The sequence below is a fragment of the Oratosquilla oratoria genome, chromosome 25, assembly GCF_046742065.1.
Source record: "Oratosquilla oratoria isolate Oo_2021 chromosome 25, ASM4674206v1, whole genome shotgun sequence".
NCBI classification, from domain to species: domain Eukaryota; kingdom Metazoa; phylum Arthropoda; class Malacostraca; order Stomatopoda; family Squillidae; genus Oratosquilla; species Oratosquilla oratoria.
This window is the reverse complement of record NC_134801.1, coordinates 13,361,813-13,381,394: the sequence shown is the minus strand read 5'-3', so window position 1 is coordinate 13,381,394 and position 19,582 is coordinate 13,361,813. Positions and strand designations below refer to the sequence as shown.

Below are 19,582 nucleotides of genomic sequence, written 5' to 3'. Positions count from 1 at the left end.
ACTTGGGCTTGCAGTCCAAATGACCTTGAATAGACTAAGGTTCGTTTCATACATACTGACTTCGCCGTGCGCCGTCCACGACACGACGTCGTGCCCTCAAATAACGATGGGTGCCTATGGAAACTTTCACACGTCACGACCACGTGTGAAAGCGTCCATAGACACCCATCGTTATTTGAGAGCACGACGTCGTGTCGTGGACGGTGCACGGCGAAAAGTCGATTCGTATGAAACGAAACTTATTGTGGGCTGTGAAAACGCTGCCCCTCGTGTGAACGTGCTCTTAGGTCGGGTTGGGTCTCCTTCGGACAGTAGTTGGTTCCTCCTTAATTCCATCAGATTGTTGGCACGCGTGCAGTAATTCCGGCGACGTCGCTTGTTGAAGGTGCTTTCGTTGCCCCCCACCGATTTTGTACAGCCTGACGAAGTGCCTAGGGGTTGGGGGGGCTTGTTTCTGCAAGAGACAACCCAATCAATGACCGTAGACGTGGTAAAGACTGGAATGGACAATGGCGGACAAAATCATCTGAAACCGTAGAGGTCAGTGGTGCCCTGCTGGTGCGTGACAAATCTAGCGTGCTGTTCATGTGCATATTTATTGTGTTGTTACTTCGTGATAAACGAACAAATTACCTGTCCGTGCATCTGGTTGATTTACTACCACCATAATCGTGGACGCGTGTGTGGCGGACGTCATTATCATCATCTATATAATCGTTCTCATCGTCATCATCATCGTTGTCGTCGTCGTCGTCATCATAATCATCGTCTTCGTCGTCATCATTATCATCGTCTTCATCACCATCATCATTCCTTTGACCTTGACATTCATTACACTGCTTGGGATTCGAACACTTTGTTGGCAGTAGTGCTTCGAACGAGACCTCAACGTATAGTGACTATAGTCCAGAGAGGGAGGGGGGATAGGCAGACAGACAGACAGACAGACAGACAGACTTCGAATACTCTCATAACGGTGCAGATTTTCCGTAAAGCCACTCGAGTTCTGTGGTAAGGGTTGATGCATGTTTATACTGAGGAGCATGGAGGGTTTCGTAGCTTCATTGGCCATGAGCTTCTGTTGTGGTGAGGAGAACTGAAAATTCGAGACAGGACACTCAACATCCACTCTGCATGCCGTCACAACTTCCTTAAATATCTGCTGACTGCTTTGTTAGCTTGCCGAGGTCACTTTCTCTTTCTATTGTTCATCATACTTCCGCCTCCCCTCCTTCCGATTGTATCGAGAAGAATGACGCATTTTGGTGACAAAGAAGCAGTATTATAGGCAAAGGACACTCTGGATAGCGAGCGAAATGGTGTGGATTACAACCATAGAAGTCAAGTATTGGGCAACCTTCAAATTGTCGAGTTGTTTGTGGATCAGTTTGTGCATTTATTTAGTTAAGGAGAGAAACTGGGAAATTTAAAATTGCTCATCCCTAGTGAAAACTATGAAATACGAACAGATTACTGTATTCTTAAGGGTGGTTGACACAGAGTCCTTTCCTTATTTAGTTAGTGGAATTGCAACGTTCTCGATGTGCGAGACCACATTTATAGTATGTTTGTGAGACATTATGTTCGGTTTCGGTATTACTTTAGTTGGGCACACCTACGCGATATAGCATTAGAAGATTAGAAATTAATTTAGTAAATTATAATACATGAACGTAATATGTTCTGACATTTTGAAGACAACGATGACGATGATGATTACTACTGCTGCTGCTCCTACACTACAACTACTGTTGAGGCCTCGAGTTCCACAGGGTCGAAATGTGCAGCCCTACAATAGCCGGCGACGATCCTTGGGTCCTTCCATAGATCTCTTCAGAAGAAATGTTAGATTATTGTCTCTGTTGTGAGACTTGTTGCTGGCTTGTACTAAGTAGGAGAAGGAAAGGAGTATTTGTGTGTTTACCTAGTTGTACCTACCAATGTAAAGGGTTGGCTCTTTTCCTTCATATGTCATACCTTGCCTTAAATAATTTTATAATTTTAGCTTGGGTTATATTTTCATCTAACTTGTTTCACCATATTTTAAGAATAAACTGGATGTGGAAAGATACGAAAACGGGTCTAAGCATAGCTCTTGTCCCGTAAAATACAACTAGGTAAACCAGGTAAATACAAGTCTACACTTATATGTCAGTAACTATACTTTTATTTTTCTGTGACTTCTTGTCGACCTTCTCGGATCAGTAATTCTTCTCCGTCTACTTCAAATATCTTGTCGCCTCTCTCTCCTCGTCCTTCCAAGGTGGGAAGTCCTAGTTTCCTCAGTCTTCCCTCGTATAGCATGTTATTTAAACCAAGGATCATATTGGTTGCCGCCTTTTGTATTCTTTCAAAATTTCGGTAAAAGTTCAGTTGTGTACATGGACGCGATATAGCGTTAGAAAATTAATTATTAAATTTGTAAATTATAATGTATCTACGTAATATGCAATTTTCTTGGCGGAAATGAAAAACAAAAAAGTTGCTAAAACATATTTCGTAAGTAACGAAGTCATGCCGGACGAATGGTACGCCATGTTTGTTATGGTAGATGCTGACGTCGAAGAAATGAAAGGATGATAAATTCGTCTAACCTAACCTACCGTGTATTTAATAAACCAGTACCTGTAATGGTCATCCGGATCGTCGTCGTCGTCGTCACGGATGTTTTAGGCCTGTTCAGTCACTCTTTCTGATTGCGGGGTATATAGGTTTTTCATAGCTTGAAGGAATGCATGGATTTCAGCTCCATAGCGTTCCTTCAAGAATAAATACCTCGCGAGGTACTGGCGGAAGTACCAGGGCTGCCGCGTTTTCTACACTGCCATGTAGAATGGGAGTGTTGCCATACCGGGGCATACGTTTTTCTCGGGCGTGTGTAGACTTTCATAGCAAGATATACTTGTCAAACTTTGACAAAATGTTGGTTCTAGTTTTTTTTAATTCTTGAATGTATATAAGGCCCCCATGCCCTAACGTATTCAGTAAGATATATATTTTTTATTATCGCTAAAAGAAAGCTGAACCTTTAGCTTAGAATTTTTTCTACGCCGTAAAAACGTATCTTTTGGGGTATAATATTTTATAAGTAACACAATTACCAATAAAAGTCATATTTTGATGTACCATTTATTACTTGATAACTAGTTTTATGATTTAAAAAAAATTGAGTTTTTGAATGTTTTTAACAGCCCGCTAATATGTAGAAAAAATTTCCTCATGTCCTTGTGCAGTTGCCACATGCCGCTATTTTACCACGTTTTGGTACAAAATTCTACGAAACGGCAGCCCTGGGAAGTACCGAGGGCGTACAACACCGGGCAGACAACACTTGAGAAACAACAAGGTGGCGTCCCGATCCTATGCTTGCGACTTCGTTCGTTAATATATTTGCTTGTAGCAAGGTATTTTTATTTTTATTTCCGCCAAGAAAATCGCATATTACGTTCTTGTAGTATAATTTAAAAAAATCAATATTTAATTTTCTAACGCTATATCGCGTCCATGTACACAACTGAACAAATACCAAAATTTCTTATATTTTTCTACGAGTATGGTGACCACAATACCGCTGCATAGTCGTGTGGACAGTATCAAGCTTTCAATTATAAGAACATAAGAATGAAGGAGACTGCAAGAAACCATAAGGTCTACACTAGGCAGTCCCATGTCCATTGCCACCTGTCATCCCCATCCATAAAATTGTCTAACCTTTTCTAAACAACCGATAGTTTCAGCGCTCACTAGATGCTCACAGAGTCTGTTCTTGTTGACCACTCTATTGGTAAACCAGTTCTTTCCTATATCCCTCTTAAATATAAAATTGTCCATTATTGTGAGTCCTGCCCTGTTGTCTTAATATGGTGACCTTGTTTGCATTACCTTTGTTAAACCCTTTGATCCACTTTAACACCTCTATTAGATCACCCTGCATTCTGTGTCTTTCCTCATAATGTAAATTTCTGAGCTCATGTTTCATTTTGTAACATTCAAAAGGGGTGTATAGGTTGTTAGAGAGGGGTTAGTGTCTGGAAGGGGGAACATGGCATACTTTTTGGAGTAGTTGGCCCTCTTTCATCTCCACTGACACTCGGCTCTTGCCTCTGGCTCCAAGAAGTATTTGCATGCAACAATAGCCACATCCTGGGTAACAGCTTTGACAGGCAGGCTAAACCAGGTGAGAGTAGTCGATGGGTCTGAAACCCTTGGTGTGGTAGGGCTTGTCTACCTTTGCCTGCAAAGAGTGGATCTGGTAGACTGCACGGAGGAAACCACCAGATTTGTTCTATGGCGAACTCAGCAAAGTACTGTACTGTGGAATGCACAGTTAGACACAAAGGATGCCATTGGCCATCCACTGCATCCCAACCTATCTCTGGATCAAGATGATCCGGGACAAGAGAGTGAAGCTGACAACATGCGCAACCCTCCCTCACTTGAATCCAATTCACGTCCAAGTCATGACTTCTTCATATTCAAAATATCTTCCTTTTTCATAATATTTCTCAGTACTAGGCCTTATACTGTATTTGAATCTATGGGGTAGACAAGTTGGTCCCAGGCATCACTACGTCTAGACACGCCACTACTTTATTCTATGGGCTTCAGGATTTGTTGGGGCAAGTAACACTCACTGGGAATTGGAAAATTTATTATAGTGGTAGGATGGCAAAAGTAACATTTAGCAGTAAGGAAAGAATGAAAAAATCTAAAGAAATAGTGCACACAATAATGGGCAATGAGGAAGGCATACATAAAGAAATGGAAGAAGTATTTAAGGTAGCTAAGAAGAAAAGGAGGCAGGTGGGTGGGGAATGGGTTGCCTTGACTGGCTACCTCCCTAGTAAGAGGGAAGAAGCCTTTTTATATATAAATGGATATAGTACAAGAAAGTGCGAAATGAATTAGAATAAAATTCAAGCCACAGTTAATGAATTGATCAGACATGGAAACTAGAAATTACAAAGGATTACAAAGGTGGAGCATGCCGACTGGATACCTTTTGGTCCATATCTAGGTTGGATGCGAAAAAAAATCATAATAATAAAATAATAAATAAAAACTATAATGTAAATTAATAGAATAAATAGATGCATAGGTATAGTTAAATGATAAACAAACAGGTAAATAGTAAATAATAATAAATTGACATATAACTAATAACACTGGCCTGCATTTAATTTTTTTTTTTCAAAGGTCGAAGGTTTTTCAAGTGATTTATAGGTTTTTTTTGTGCACTGAATCCAAAAATGCCATCCATTTCCTTGGATCAGGTCTAGTTTTTGAGATATGAGAAGTGCGACTTTTGGGCCTTGTATAGTACTAAGTATAAGGAAAACGAGGCTGCAGGTATAGCCTATTCTTATTTTTTTTTTTGCATAAAAATTATACTGTAGCACCCCAAAACTGATACTGAAACCTAATGATGTTTTTGTTTACTTTCAGGAAACTGAAACTGAAACCGAAACTGAAACTGCATTGACTACATTGACAAACTGCATTGACAACACTGAAACTGAAAATGGTTTAGAAAAGTGTGATCTCCAAACAATGTGACTGATTTTATAAGAATCTGTGCTTTTTACAAGAATCTGTGCTTCTTGTGTTTCTATTTTGGACACGTATCTTAGATTGACAGAAAATGGAATGCAAATGCACAAATCATCCTGATAGGTTCTGCTACATATGTGGTAATGTGATTCTTCCTCGTCGACTAGCAAATATAACTGATTTTGTGAAGAAGGCATATCATGCTTACTTTGGAGTTAAGCTTGGGGACCAGGACAAGCCATTTGCACCCCATGTTAGCTGCAAAACATGTGTCAAGAACTTGCGTGATTGGAGAAATAAAAAAAGGAAGATTATGCCATTCACTGTTCCAATGGTTTGGAGAGAGGGTAAAGATCATGTGTCAGACTGCTATTTCTGCATGACTAATCTTAAAGGAGTCAACCGCAAGAACAAGCATTGTATTCAGTATCCTAATGTTCTGTCTGCCATACGACCAGTCCCTCATGGTCCAGGCCTGCCCGTTCCCGAGCCAGATGTTGCAATGGAATCTAGCTCTGAATCGGAATCTGATAACGCACTAGACAGGGCAGAGGGTGGAGAATACATGCCAGAAGAGAATGACCGGCCAGTGCCTCTAACACAAGCAGATCTCAATGACCTGACACGGGATCTAAACCTATCAAAGGAATCAGCACAGCTTCTGGGTTCTCGTCTTCGTGAGAAAAATTTGCTAGCACCTGAGACAACATTCTTTTGGTACCGAGAGCGTGAAAGAGAATTTAGACAGTTCTTCACAACCCAGAAGGACTCGTCATTAGTTTACTGCAACAACATTGCTGATTTGATTCAATCAATGGGGCTGGACTATGTTGCTACTGAATGGAGACTGTTCATCGACTCTTCCAGCAGAAGTCTCAAGGCAGTCCTCCTTCACAACGGAAATAAATACTCTTCAATTCCAATCGGTCATTCGGTGCAAATGAAAGAAACTCATGACAACATGGATCAGCTACTGTCTGCTCTGAACTACAATGACCATGGTTGGTTGATCTGTGGAGATCTTAAGGTAGTTGGATTGGTTTTGGGACTACAGGGTGGGTACACAAAGTATCCATGCTTTTTGTGTTTGTGGGATAGTCGGGCTGATGATCAACATTTTGTCAGACAAGAATGGCCACCACAACAACGTTTGGAACCTGATTCACACAATGTTCAGGCTTGTTCTCTTGTTGAACCAAACAAGGTCTTACTCCCACCTTTACATATCAAACTGGGACTGATGAAGAACTTTGTGAAGGCAATGGACAAGGACGGCATGGGATTTACTTTTCTTCAGGAGAAGTTTCCTCGGATCAGTCTGGAAAAGCTTAAGGCTGGCATCTTTGATGGGCCTCAGATAAGGGAACTTATGAAGGACTCAATGTTTGACGATGCACTGAATGCAGCTGAGCTGTCCGTTTGGTGGTCGCTTAAGTCAGTGATAAGAAACTTTCTAGGAAATAACCAAAGTGCAGAATACAAGAAAGAAGTCGATGAGCTCTTGAACAGCTATCAAAAATTAGGGGCTCGCATGTCAGTCAAAATGCACTTTCTACGGTCCCATTTAGACTATTTCCCTCAGAACTGTGGTGACTTTAGTGAGGAACAGGGAGAACGTTTCCACCAGGATATTCGTGTCATGGAAGAATGCTACCAAGGCCGGTGGGATGTGAACTTTCTTGCGGACTACTGTTGGTGTTTGAAATGAGACGTGGTGGCTGCCCAACACAGGAGAAAGTCACTGAAAAGGCCCTTCATCCATGATTAGATTTTCTGTAATATATCCTCTTTATCTTCTGAACTATGCAAGAAAAAATTATTTCTTTTGTCAAGAATTTTTTTCCCAAATTAAAGGGAATAAATAGCACTAAATGGCGTTTTTAATTATTTTTACCGCCTCGTATCTCAAAAACGTGACCTGATTGAACAAAATGAGTGTGATTTTTAGATTCTGCATAGCAAATTACCCTAGAATCAGTTATCAGATGCTTTACCTTTGAAACTTCGCAGGCCAGTGTAATAAATGAAAATCAGACAGACAAATGATAACAAAACAAAAACAAATAATGTGAAATAAATCATAATCATTACAGCATCTTGCTTAGGTGTTTATCTAAATGATTCTTAAAGCTTCGAACTGAACTACATTGCACTACCTGTGCAGGAAGTTTATTCCATTCATTAACTACACGGTTGGCAAAGTTGTTTCTACCTACTTCCAAATTGAATCTATTTCCGGACAGTTTGAGACCATTGTTTCTTGTCTTGATTCTCATTCAATGTGAAAATTTTGTCACTTTTGATGTTGTCAATTCCCTTTAACCCTGGACAGGTAGTGTGGACAAACTCTCCCGCTACAGGTAGCATGGTGTCATATCTGTTACTTTCACTTTGGGCACTTATGCCCTTTTTTATTTATTTTATTATATTCTAATAATTTAAAGACTCTACTTTCTACTGGTGAAGGAGAAAAAACGCTAAATATAAAAATAACACTTCATTTACATGATTACGAAAAAAATTGTAAAAATAGACATTTGGTCAAATAACAGGCACTGTACACTTTAGAATACCAAATTCCACTAATAACGAGTGTTTTCTTAAACGTAGAAGAGTTCCTGAGTTGATTGATGTAAAAACATTGTTGATTGGAGCAAAACAGCAAAATCTGTAAAGAAAAGAAAAAGCGGTTAATTTTTTATGTACAAAATCACTAAAAATTTTGGTGTGAAAGGAAGGCTATATCTATAGTAGTAATACTTATTAGATCTGAATGAAATTTTCCAGAAGTCATCTACAATAATCCTAGATGACGACAAAACCTTAGAAAATGATATTTAGTGACTATAAACTAAAAAAAAAAAGACTTAGTTTCAATGTAACCCTTACTGTGCGCAATTTACGTAAAAGAAAGGCATATTTAGAGTACTAATAATTGATGGATATGCATGAAATTTTGCAAAAGTAATTTACAATGGCCCTAGATGAGGATAAAAAATATCAAAAATTATATTTAGTAAGTATAATCTGGTAAAAAAAAATCATTCGTGAAACTTACCACGCGTAATGGCACTGGTCACAGATGTAGTTGACATGCGAGTTACATGCAGGTTTATGGCACTTTCCACACAAAAGCTTGGTCCTGGCATTAGAAGAGGAAGGGCAGAGAGGGCATATGCCTCAAAAGTCACTATAGAAGGCTCTTCTTCATCGCTACTCACGAAAAGGGCCTACAAATACTCTTCCTCCGTCAGGCTTCTCTTTGCCATGCTGAAATCTGATAATAGAAAAAAATTGAAAATTAGAAATTAGCTGCCCTCTGATCCAATATGGCTATTGGTACGGGTAGCTACACCATTCACTGATATTTTCCGATAAACACAATAAAATTATTTCACTAAGTAATAATGCAGTAATGTAAAATGCAAAACTTTTGCAATTGCGTGACTCACCCGAGTAACGGTAGCGTGGTGTCAGATATGCACCATTTACAACTTTGGAGGGCGATAGCGGGTGCAGGTGGCGGACCAGAGGTGACACACATGTTGCTTTCACTGAGGCCGGTGAATGACTAACGGTCCCTGAAATACAAGCGAGATCACGCTAGGCGTCTATGCGCAGAAACCAAAAAACGCGTTTTGCGCAGTGTCCTGGTGCGGATCTGACACAACGCTACCTGTCCAGGGTTAAAATCTTAAAGACCTGTATCAAGTCACCTCTGAGTCTACGCTTATTTAGGGAAAACAGATTCATATGTTTTAGTCGATTTTCGTATGATTTATTTTTGATATTTGGAATCAGTTTTGTGGCTCGCTGTTGTACTTTTTCCAGTCTGTCAATGTCTTTAATGAGATTTGGTGACCATACAGAAACAGCATATTCCAAATGTGGATGAACTAACGATTTATATAGCTTGTTAATGAGTGATGGACTTTTGAAATCAAAAGATCGTGCAATCAGTCCTAGAATCTTATTTGCTTTCTCAGAGGCTGAAATACACTGCTTGGATGATTTGAGATCGTTACTGATAATTACGCCGAGATCCTTTTCACTATCCATTTTTGTTAACGAATTTCCAAATAACTTGTAATCGTACTTACTGTTATTTTTACCTATGTGCATTAACTTGCATTTACTTGTGTTAAATTTCATTAGCCACTTTTCAGACCATTGCTGTAATTTATCTAAATCTTCTTGAATATCTAATTGGTTTAAGTGATCATTTGCCATTCCGCATAGTTTTGTATCATCAGCAAATTTGGAAACAGTAGATTTTAGTCCATGGTCTATATCATTTATACATACTATGAATAGAAGTGGCCCAAGAACGGAACCCTGAGGAACTCCACTTGTAACATTTTTCCATCTAGAAATTTTTCCATTTAAAACAACTCTCTGTTTTCGACCATTCAACCTATTACTAGTCCAACTTAATAGGCTACCACTTATTCCGTGTAAAGCTAATTTAGTAGTCTTTCGTGTGGGACGGTATCAAAAGCTTTTGCAAAGTCTAGATATATTAAATCTATATTGTTTCTTTTGTCATAATTCGAGATAATTGTGTTGTAGAATTCGAGTAAGTTAGTCACGCAAGAACGTTTCCGTCTGAAACCATGCTGGCTATCATTTATCAAACGGTTACTTTCTAAATGATGTTCGATAGCATCACTGATGATAGTTTCCATTATTTTTCCTACGATTGAAGTCAAACTTATAGGCCTATAGTTATTTGGCTTCTTTTTGTCACCTTTTTTGTATATGGGAGTAATGTTAGCTAGCTTCCTTTCTCTTGGGACATTTCCGGATATGATGGATTTCTTGAAAATAATTTCTAATGGAACAACAATCTCATTTTTAATTTCCTTTAAGATTCTTGGATGCCAACCGTCAGGCCCTGGTGTTTTATTAACTTTGAGTTTATCTGTACACCTTTTAATTTTTTCTTTTGTTATATTTACCGTAGTAAGTTTACCCTAGACTTTTCACAGGTTTCAGTTTGGAGTTGACTTTGAGGTGTTTCGTTTACGAATACCGAGCTAAAGTAATTGATTAGGATATTACACATTCCTTCATTTGAATATTCAAGTTGACCATCAGCAGATAATAGTGGACCAATGTGATTCCTAACAACCTTTTTATCTCTAATGTAACTATAGAATTCTTTGGGATTCTCTTTGGATTTATCAGAGATGTTTATTTCGTATTGTTGTTTTCTTTTTCTTATTGTCTTTTTTAAATCTCTCTTTGTATTGATACAAAATTTTCATAGTCATTAGATGCACCCGAGCACTAATATTTCTTATAAGCCTGTCTCTTTTTAGCAATAGTTTTTTTAGTTTCTTTGTCGAGCCACTTTGGGCGAGCCTGATTTGGGGGACGTGTGTCCTTAAAAGGAATGTAAGTATGAATCATCTTAGTGAGCGTATTTTGAAATATTTCCCACATCTGATCTACAGGTCTTTTGTTTAATTTTGCCTCCCAATCTGTAAGCTGAAGCTCCTGACGTAGTCCTATGAACTGAGCTTTACTGAAATCGGGTATTTTAGAAACACAAGTATCTATTCTAAAAATTTTTAGGAGTTTGAATCTAACTAAGTTGTGATCGCTATATGCAACAGTTTCACCGACTTCTACATCAGTTACCATGCTTTCGCAACTAGTGATCAATAGATCGAGTAAGTTTCCATATCTTGTGGGCTCTTTTACATACTGAATTAAGTAATTGTCACCAAGAAAATCAATCAAGCGACTACCTATATGGCCATGTTCAAGGGTCATCCAATCAATGTCAGTAAAATTGAAATCACCCATTATCAATAAATCCCGGTTGCAGAAACTAGACAGTTCTTGAAATAAGTTTGTCGTCTGCTAATGATAACGTCTTTGGCCTATATATTACACCTATATTCATTTTTTGTCCATTTGTTTGGGTTAACTCAACCCACAAACTATCATATGCATCCTGTTTCACTTTCTCTAAAACACAAGCATGAACATTGTTTTTAACGTACAACAGAACACCCCCACCTTTCTTGTGGGTTTCTATCCTGATGAAAGTGTTTAAATCCCGCAATATTAAATTCAGCTTCGAACTCTGTACCATTTAACCATGTCTCAGTTATTCCTATCATATCGAGATTTTCACTTTTGACATAAACCTGTATTTCTTGAAATTTGTTCCTAATACCATGAGCATTAGAGTACATGGTTTTAAGAATCTTGTGATTATTTCTTTTTGACACAATTTGAGTTTCAGTATCATGTCTTCCATTATCATTTTGTTTTTTTATTTATGCCTTGCTCTATATTATCATTTGGTCCTTCATTGACATTCAATGCCTCATTAACATTTCTCCCATCAAAATTAACATTTCCCCCATCACGGACATCTGGTCGATCACGGTCATCTGATCTCTTTTGTACATTTTGTCCCCCTACGTCACCGTGATTCACGCCGGCCTCCCGTCGTTTATGGACATTATGTCCAGCATCCCTTCCTAAAATTGTATTTTGTCCTCCAGTGACATTATATCCTACCGTGATATTTTTTCCTCCACTATAATTACATCCCATCGTGATCTTTTGTCTTCCACTGTCATTACATCCCATCATGATATTTTGGCCTTCATTGACATTCTGTCCGGTATCCCTTCCTAAAATTATATTTTGTCCACCACTGACATATCCTACCTTGATATTTTCTCCATTATTATTACATCCTATCGTGATATTTTGTCCTCCACTATCATTACTTCCCATCGTGATCTTTTGTCCTCCACTGTCATTACCTCCCATCGTGACATTTTGTCCTTTGACATTACATCCTAATGTAACATTTCATCCTCTACTGACATTATATCCTAAAATTATATTGATGTTCTACATCAATGCTATACTCTACACTGTTTTCCCAAGTACATTCTATTTCCCTTTCCCTTTGGGTTTCTACCCTAAAAAAGGAGCTAGTTCATTACAAACTCCCACAATGAGGTTTGTAAGAACATCTTTGCCTCTGCGGATAAGGTGGATCCCATCAGAAGCGTAAAGGTCACGGCGCCTAGAAAAGAGATACCAAGGATCAAGAAAGTGGTATCCTAATTGTGTGCACAACTGCGATATCCTATCATTGATCCCTATGGCTCTACTGTTCCAACAGGAGTTTGCGTAGATCCTCGGGAGGATCCCACAGACTACGTGACGGCTCCCACGTTCCTTCATCTCCTGAAGGAGGACCTTGTAATTCCGAACAAGTTCCTCTGATGTCACCCTACCTACATCGTTACTTCATGTATGAACAATCGTAACCGTGTTCGTCCTTCCTTGCTCCCTGATGGAGTGGGTGCAATCGGCGATCCCACGGCCAGGTTGACATACAAGCTTGCAACGTCACTTAGTCTTCCGCTGCAGGATATCGTCATAGCCTTGCACCATGGAGTCTCCCACCACCAAGAACTCCTGGTTTTCAGCCACTTCATCCTCCAGTAGAGCAAAATGATTGGCTAGAGCCAGCGGCTGCTCCACAGGGCACACGTCTACCGAACGCGGGCTCGACAAACGGGACCCCACGGAGCGCCACTCGCTCACAGCAGTGACAGTAGGGGAAGAAGTGGAATGCTCTTTGGGTTGTGGGGAGGGTTCACTCTTCTCACGGAGCGCACTCCTGAGAAGACGAATTTCCTCCTCACATCCTGAGATGGACCTCTAGGTTCACGCAACCTTCACAAGCCATTTCGCTCCTCCTTTAGCAATAAAAACGGCAAAGAGAAAATACAAATCAACAACAAAAAAACAAAGCAGTCTCTTATAAACTAAATACGCGAAGCTTACTCTGCTTACCTTATACTATTTCTCCTACCTTTGGAGTACAGTGACAGAAAACTGTTTTGAATTTAAATAGAACACTACATTTTATCTTATATCTGTAACTGTATAGTGCTATATGTATACAATTACAAAAACACAACACAATCACTTAACACTATTCGGAGATATAAATTTCACAGGTATTCGCTAGCTGGTGTCTTTGCAGAAAAACGAGCTCTCTAGTTGAGGTCAAAGTATTCCCTCTTTTCAGGGAGGTAGCCAAAGTTAGAAGGCATATACCCACTCCCACACATTTCACTCCCATCGACAACTCTTTCCTCCCTCTCATCTTAGTTCCTCATGGATGATGGGTCATCCCAGTGTCCTGCCCACTGCCCGGGGCCAGAAGCAAATGCAGCAAGATACAGCACATCCACAGCAAGGTAATTTCACTTAATCATCGACCCCCCCCGTCTCCTCATGCAGAAAAATAGAAGACAGGGAGATATCCCTTTGGGCTGCATCAAAATATCATTCACACATAACCACCCCCATCCCCACAGGGGTCGTGCTTAACTTTTGTTTTAAATAGCCAGGTGAACAAGTAAGATTCAATTTTGGTTAGTCTATTGGTTCATTTCCTACCCTAGCATTGTGGTCTCCCAATACCACTATATTGACATTTCTCCCTAAGTTCTTTATGCACTCATTTAAATCTATCAAAAAAGCCTCCATTTCCTCTACACTCTTCTCACTACCAAACCCATATGCACTTACAAAAACCCACATCTCCCTCCCCAGTTTCACCTTTATCCACATTAACCTTGAAGAAACCTTCCATTCCTCCACACCCTTCTCTCCCTCATCCTCTCTTTGCTCCTGATGTCCTCCCAACCACACTCTCAAACTTTTGGTTTCAATCAATGCCAACACATCCATCTTTCTTCTCACAAACATACTGTCTATCTCCTCCCTTTTGCTCTCATCTGTACCACATCCACACACATTAAAAGACCCAAAACTTAGGATACTGGTTGGAAAACTCTTCCCAAACTCTGTTCTGCCTTTACTCCCTTTGGAGCTACAGGGAGAAGGATGCCTAGTCCTATCCATGTCCCATTTTTGTCACCTTATACAACCCATGTGGCAATATTTGATTTCCCCCACCACAGGGTTCAGTGAAATGAGAAAATGAATATTCAAAGAAATTGTACAGGACAGTAACAAGAGTTGGGGGACAGTTGCAATATAATAAAGTATCATCATGTCTCTGTGAAAAGAGATTTCCTCTACCACAGACAAAATTATGTGTGGCTCTGTTCTGTAGAGGTGTTCCATATAGACCCTAAAGTATCAGCTGCATGCTACTTAACAACTTTTAACCCCACAATAACATGCAACGGCTTATAAATAATAATAGGTAAAGTTAAATAATAAACAAAATGAAAATAGTAAATAATGATAAATGGACAGATAAATAATAATCAAATAACAGACAGACAAATAACAAACAAATTATATAAAATAAATGGCAGGCATTACAGCATCTTGCTTAGGTGTTTATCTAAATGAATCTTAAATCTTCGAGCTGAACTACATTGCACTGCCTCTGCAGGAAGTTTATTCCATTCATTAACTACACAGTTGGCAAAGTCGTTTCTACCCACTTCCATATTGAATATATTTCCTGACAGTTTGAGACCATTATTTCTTGTCTGATTCTCATTCAGTGTGAAAATTTTGTCACTTTTGATGTCAGTTCCCTTTAGAATCTTAAAGACCTGTATCAAGTCACCCCTGAGTCTACGCTTTTTTAGGAAAAATAGATTCATGTTTTAGTTTATTTTCATATTATTTATTTTTTATATTAGGATCAGTTTTGTGGCTTGCCGTTATACTTTTTCCAATCTGTCAATGTCTTTAATAAGATACGGTGACCATACAGAAACAGCATATTTCAAATGTGGACAAACTAACAATTTATATAGCTTGTTAATGAGAGATGGACTTTTGAAGTCAAATTATTGTGCAATCAGTCTTAGAATCTTGTTTGCTTTCTCATAGGCTGAAAAACACTGCCTAGATGATTTGAGATCCTTTTCACTATCCTCTTTTGTTAACAAATTTCCAAGTAATCATACTGTTATTTTTACCTATGTCCATAACCTTGCATTTGTGTTAAATTTCATTAGCCACTTTTCAGACCATTGCTGTAGTTTATCTAAATCTTCTTTAATATCTAATTGGTTTAAGTGATCATTTGCTATTCTGCCCAGTTTTGTATCATCAGCAAATTTGGAGACAATAGATTTCAGTCCATGGTCTACATCATTAACATATACTGTGAATAGAAGTGGACCAAGAACAGAATACTGAGGAACTCCACTTTTAACATTTTTCCATAGAGAAGTTTTGCCGTTTAGAACAATTCTCTGTTTTCAATCATTTAACCAATTACTAATCCAATTTAATAGGCTACCACTTATTCCATATGAAGCTAATTTAGTTAGTAGTCTTTCATGGGGGATGGTACCAAAAGCTTTTGCAAAGTCTAGATATATTAAATATATAGTGTTTCTTTTGTCATAATTCGAGATGACTGCGTTGTAGAATTTGAGTATGTTAGTCACACAAGAACGTTTCTGTCTGAATCCATACTGGTTATCATTTATCAAACAGTTATTTCCTAAATGTGTTTGATAGTATCTATGATGATAGTTTCTCTTAATTTTTCCTGCTATTGAAGTCAAGCTTATAGGCCTGTAGTAATTTGGTTTCTTTTTGTCACCTTTTTTGAATATGGGAGTAGAGTTAGCTAGCTTCCATTCTCTTGGGACATCTCTGGATATGATGGATTTCATGAAAATAATTTCTAATAGAACAACAAAAATTTTCATTTCCTTTAAGATTCTTGGATGCCAACCGTCAGGCCCTGGTGTTTTATAAACTTTGAGTTTTTCTATACACCTTTTAATTTTTTCTTATTATATTTACCATACCACTGGCTGAGTGGGTTAGGGTGTCGTATTTCGGCGAAGGTTGAGGGGATGGGGGTTCGAATTCTGCCACCGGCGAAGTTGAACCAAGGGCATGGTTCATTAAATTCCACGCTACAAAGTCCTCTGTAAGGGGCACCGTCCTAGCCTTCCGATGGAGGGAGTTTGTGACGTTAAACCATATCATCATCATATCATATATTTACCATAGTAAGTTCACCCTAGACTTTTCACAGGCTTCAGTGTGGAGTTCACTATGAGGTGTTTTTTTTTTATGAATACTGAACTAAAATAGTTGTTTGAAATATCACACATTCCTTTATTTGAATATTCAAGTTGACTGTCAGCAGATAATAGTGGGCCAATGTGATTCCTAATAACCTTTTTATATCTAATGTAACTATAGAATTCTTTGGGATTCTCTTTGGATTTATCAGCGATATTCATTTCGTATTGTTTTAATTTTGTATTGTCTTTTAAATCTGTATTATTACATAACTGATAGTCATTAGGTGCATTTGTCTTTAAATGAGATGTGTGAATCATCTTAGCATATTTTGAAATAATTCCCACATCTGATCTACAGGTCTTTCACTTAATTTTGCCTCCCAATCTGGAAGCTGAAGCCCCTGATGTAGTCCTGTGAACTGAGTTATGAACTGTTCATTTGGGGTGGTTTTATTACATCTTGTTATTATTCTCTCTTTTGTATGGTCTATAAAGTGTCATGTTTGTTTTGCTTATTGGAAACTAAGATATGGATGTGTAGTTGAGTGTTGTTCTAGTGAATTATTTGTAAACTGTCATTAGAGTTTCTATTGTCCAAACCCATGTTTGTGATTGATGTTTATTTTATGATGTGCTTATTTTCTTGATATTTTTACTGTCAGGTCTTTGACATGGGTTGAATGTCATATGTCATCAATTCGTTGTTCTATGTTAAGAGTGGTTAACTGTGTTGTAGGGTTTTATATCATCCTTAAAACATGGTTTATGAACTGAGAAGCCTAGAAGGCCACTTTGTATTTATTTGTTGATATGTTAATTATTCACCAATATTTTTTTTTCTGTTAAGAGTGGTTAACTGTGTTGTAGGGTTTTATATTATCCTTAAAACATGGTTTATGAACTGAGAAGCCTAGAAGGCCACTTTGCATTTATTTGTTGATCTACTAATTATTCACCAATTTATATTTTTCTGTTAAGAGTGGTTAACTGTGTTGCAGGCCACAAAGAGGTTGCCATGGATATGTACCGACGTGGTATCCAAGAGCTGGAGGCTGGCATCTCCGTGGATTGCACAGGGCGTGGCGACGTGTATGAGCGAGCACAACGCCTCCAGGAAAAGATGAGGACCAATCTCATCATGGCCAAAGAACGCCTTGAAATGCTTGGTAAGATGTCTTTCTGCAACATTGCTGGTTAACCACATTGTCATCATAGTTTCTTAGTAGTGTATTTTGTTCAGTATTATGTCATACTTCATAGGTATTTGATCTAGATAATTAACTAGTGCAGAAATGCTATAGTTATTTGTGTTGTTTACTGCTTCCATCATCTGCAGCTGAACATTTGCGTAAATGCATGCTCTATGCAGTTAGTGTTGGAGTGAAAAGTTTTCATTGGTTTTCTTGCTGGTGATATTGCTAGTGGTTCTTGGTCAATCAAATTTAGCTGGACACATAATGGTCACTGAAGTAAGAGTAGACATTAGATAGAAAATAATAGCAGTTGTCAAATGGTGTCTGAGAGGACTAAGGTTATGCATACCAAGTTGTGTGCTGCTTGTTTGATGGGAACTATTTTTATTTAGCAATTGCCATTGCTTTGTTCCAAAGTATGAATTACTTAAAATGTCTTAGAATGGTTATGTGATTCTAATGCATCCTCTATTTTATCAGAATAGTTTAGTGAGGTCTTTGAATTACATAATTAGTTGTTTATGGATATGATAAAGGTTATCGTGATTAAGCCTGTGGTGTACATGTACCCCACAAGCATGCTTGTGCATAAGGTGCAAGTTGATGCATGGTAGAGTTGTGTGGTAGTTGATCTGATTCAGTGCTCAGATAGGCCAGAAAGGGTCACCACAATTAGGTCGTGTCCAGTGTATATACTGCCTGCCCTGAGCGGGCAGGCCACCCAGTCAATTTATTCAGTCAATCTGACCTCTCCACTTGTAGCGCATCAATAGGCCTTTGCAGTCACTCCCCCACTTTGCAAATCTTTTCAAGAAGTCTGGAAATGGAGTCAAAAGAGCGAAGTGAATTTTAACATTAAGAAATGCAGTACAGCCACTCCTCATTTAACGACGACAATTGGGACCAGCGCGCTGTCGTTAACCGAATTGGTCGTTAAGCGAAAGTGTATACATATACTGTACGTACATGTACTGTATGTACAATGTCCAGCAATACATGTATCTTTATTTTCGTGTGTTTCCCTCTTTTATACAGTACATTAAAGCTTTATTTACTGTTTTTTTACGGTGGTTATGTTCCCGAAATTACCGTATATGACCAAATCTGCGTATGCTGATATTCCATATTGAATACCGGGGTATTTTTTTAGTTTCGACCATGGGCGCAATATAGCAATAGAAAATTAATTATTAATTTTGTAAATTAAAATGTATCAACGTAATATGCAATTTTGTGGGCGGAAATGAAAGTAAAAAATACCATGCTACAAGAAAATATGCTAATGAACAAAGTCGGTAGCATAGGATCGGGATGCCATCTTGTCGTCTGCCAACGTCTCTCACGACGATAACGAGGACGAGCCGGATGACATTTAATTTGCAGGTAATGATTTATCAAACACAGGTTAGGTTAGTTTAGTTTAGGTTAAGCGAATTTGTCATCCTTTCATTTCCTCGACATCGGCATCTATCATAACAAACATGGTGTACCATTCGTCCGACATGACTTCGTTACTTACGAAATTTGTTTCAGCACTTTTTTTTTTCCGCTCACAAAATTGCATATTACGTTGATACATTATAATTTACAAAATTAATAATTAATTTTCTATTGCTATATTGCACCCTTGGTCGAAACTAAAAATTTACCACTACCGGTATATATTGTATCCCAGGTAGTTTTTCCAGCTTGCAGGATGGTAATGTAGACCTAAGCTTCAGAACACTTTACCTCACAGCTAATATCCACCATACAAGTTCATTTATAACATCATACAAATTTGCCTCAGCCAACTTAATTATCGTACACGAC

General features: G+C 38.4%; 1 protein-coding gene across 3 annotated transcripts in view; it reads left to right on the top strand.

Moving 5' to 3' along the window:
- spas (spastin) overlaps positions 1 to 19,582 on the top strand; it is a 367,066-nt gene that overhangs the window by 198,706 nt on the left and 148,778 nt on the right. For all 3 annotated transcript variants that reach the window (XM_076208392.1, XM_076208390.1, XM_076208391.1), the window contains exon 2: positions 17,576 to 17,743. In XM_076208392.1, the coding sequence (XP_076064507.1) occupies positions 17,593 to 17,743 (151 nt within the window). In that variant the 5' untranslated portion in view covers positions 17,576 to 17,592. The remainder of the gene's footprint in view (positions 1 to 17,575; positions 17,744 to 19,582) is intronic.